At 41.6% G+C, this 2500-nt stretch overlaps 1 protein-coding gene across 1 annotated transcript in view; it reads left to right on the forward strand.

The window, feature by feature from the left end:
• Positions 1–2500, forward strand: part of LOC106874952 (pyrethroid hydrolase Ces2e) — a 156262-nt gene that overhangs the window by 153575 nt on the left and 187 nt on the right. Inside the window, exon 11 of the mRNA XM_089356080.1 lies at positions 2102–2500. This exon is cut by the window's right edge and continues 187 nt beyond it. Within this exon, the coding sequence (XP_089212206.1) occupies positions 2102–2500 (399 nt within the window). The remainder of the gene's footprint in view (positions 1–2101) is intronic.

Genomic DNA, 2500 nt, shown 5'->3' on the forward strand with positions numbered 1-2500 from the left:
TTTGCATGGTATATGATTATGGAAAAGGAGTACGATTTTTAAAGCTATCTGGTGCTTCTCGTCGTTAAAATCTATTTTAACAACGTCTGCCCCAGTTGTGTAAAGATGTTTGTCATTCCAAGAAAACTCGTTTTCTCGACCCCAATTGTAGACTGTGTGTGCTTGTCAGTTGTCTTTGCTGTTTGAATCGTTGAAGAAGTTTGTGTTGAAGGCTTTCTTCCCGCCTTAGTCCATGTTGTCCGTTTGGTGGTTGCTTGCTGACTACTTGTCGACGAAATAACCACTTCTGTATTTTACGCAGCTTGTCCCAGTCTGTCAGTTGTTCTGCCATGTGTCACGTTTTTGATTACGTAGCAGTGGAAGTGTCTGCGAGACTCAGTTACGTTATTGATATCAAATCTCCATCTCCATTTCAATTCGGGCGAGCGAGTAAGAGACTCGTACATAGTCATGTGCATTTATGCATATGAGTAGGTGCAACGCCTACCGGTGGGTTGGAACAGTGACCCAGTTCAACTATTACCAAGCTTCTGAACAAAACGTTGTCTGGCATTTTGTATCCGTAATGAATTTTATGTACACTACTAGCAATGATTTCGTGTCTGCTAGATACGCGGGTGCCTGTGCTGTGTGCCTATGGCCATGTTAAATTTATGTGAATGTATGCATGTCGATGTGTGTGCAATGTATATGTGTTCACATTATGCAAGAGTGAGCAGAAAGGTGAAGTGAGTAAACGAGGATAGTCTTGATGAAGAAACAAAGTTGCATTTTTTTCTTTGGTTTTTGGTCCATTCTTTTATTCGTTTACTAGTTTTAGCTCAATAGCTGTGTCCATACTGGAGGACCGCTGTTAGTTCTGCTACACTTTCATTACTTGAAACCTCCTCTGATATGTGGCATTTGGCGAATTAAGGAGTTTGATGTTGCTACCGTCATTTGCGTTTCCTGCCTCTGGAACTCTTGACAGGGGGAGATTTTTTTCAAAATACCTATATCCACCTCATGTTGGTCTCTAAGATTTTTGTAAGTTTGTAAGGATATTGGAAATTTGTGGGTCTTTGAAACCCAAGCTGTTGTAATATTTGATCCACTACAAGGCAGCGAGCTGGTAGAGACGTTAGCACGCCGGGCGAAATGCTTAGCGGTATTTCATCTGCCTTTACGTTGTGAGTTCAAATTCTACCGATGTCGACTTTGTCTTTCATCCTTTCGGGGTCGATGAATTGAGTACCAGTTGCGTACTGGGGTCGATCTAATCGACTGGTACTCTCCCCAAAAATTTCGGGTCTTGTGCCTAGAGTAGAAAAGAATATTTGGTCCTGTTTGGCGCCTCGTTCTGGTGTTTGTGTAACTTTGTTGTTTTTTTTGTTGTTGTTGTTGTTGTCGTCGTCGTCGTCGTCGTTGTTGTTGTTGTTGTTTTATTTTAACAACTGTTCTGGAAAAAGCACTCGTGAACTTAATCTCGAAGCATCAGTAGAAGAATGTGCTGATATTCTTGGGTCCGTTTGTTCAGGAGGTGAGGCTGATGTTGTTTGAGATTTTTAAGGGGAGCCGGTCGTTCGTAGCCGATGCTGACCGGATCTTCTTGTTTTATTCTTTTCTTTTTTTTAAGATGAACAACAAAGAAAACGATAAGACAAAGAAGAGTCTACTAGTTTTACTGTTGGGCATTTACGATGTTGTAAGTTGTCTCGGCGAAGTTGAAATGGTTTGGTGAATTGCGAAACAGCGTAGTGCTCTTGAGATGCGATCACCAACGTATCGACAAGTGGTGACGCTTCGAAAGAGGCTACAACGACAGAGAGCGCGAAAAGATTCTCAGAGACGATTTGGTTAGCATATTCGCGATGTATTGAAAGTTGTACAGCTAGATTGTAGTGCTTGTTTCTTCTAAGGGGGTCACCAGTTTTAGGGATAGCTCGTCGTAGCAATGTAAATAAAACCTATGGAATGCTATTTTTCAGTTTCGCTTATCATGGCTTGAATTATGACTTCCTTAGACATTCATCTATTAACTGTGCATATTTCTGTTTTTGCCAGCTTAGCCGTTTCACATTCTTATTTCACTATGTATGGTTTCATTTTCTCTCTTTTTCAGTTTACCCTCTTTGATGTCGTTAAAAAACTTCTACATTGACCGATACACGACAGAGAAACCAATCTACGCTCTGATAACGAAAAACCAGCGTGGTGAACCTCACATCGAAATGAATATCCGTTTCAAACCCAAGAAAATGGCATTCTGGAACAAGATAGTACCAGAATTACGAAGACGTGATTTGCATTTTGCAAATTACGAGAAAACGCCGTACGAGCGGCACCTGCCGCGAGATAGCATCGAACCTGACCCCGCTTGGGGACTTATGACTGCATGTATACTACTCTCCATCTCAGTGGTTGTACTTGCGGTGTTCTACTGTCGGACACGACACCTTGTCAAAAGACTATTACGTCAAAGTAGCGTCTCTAGCGGGACTTGCATGATAAACCATGTAAA

This window comes from Octopus bimaculoides, chromosome 8 (assembly GCF_046866305.1).
Source record: "Octopus bimaculoides isolate indiv1 chromosome 8, ASM4686630v1, whole genome shotgun sequence".
Lineage (NCBI taxonomy): Eukaryota > Metazoa > Mollusca > Cephalopoda > Octopoda > Octopodidae > Octopus > Octopus bimaculoides.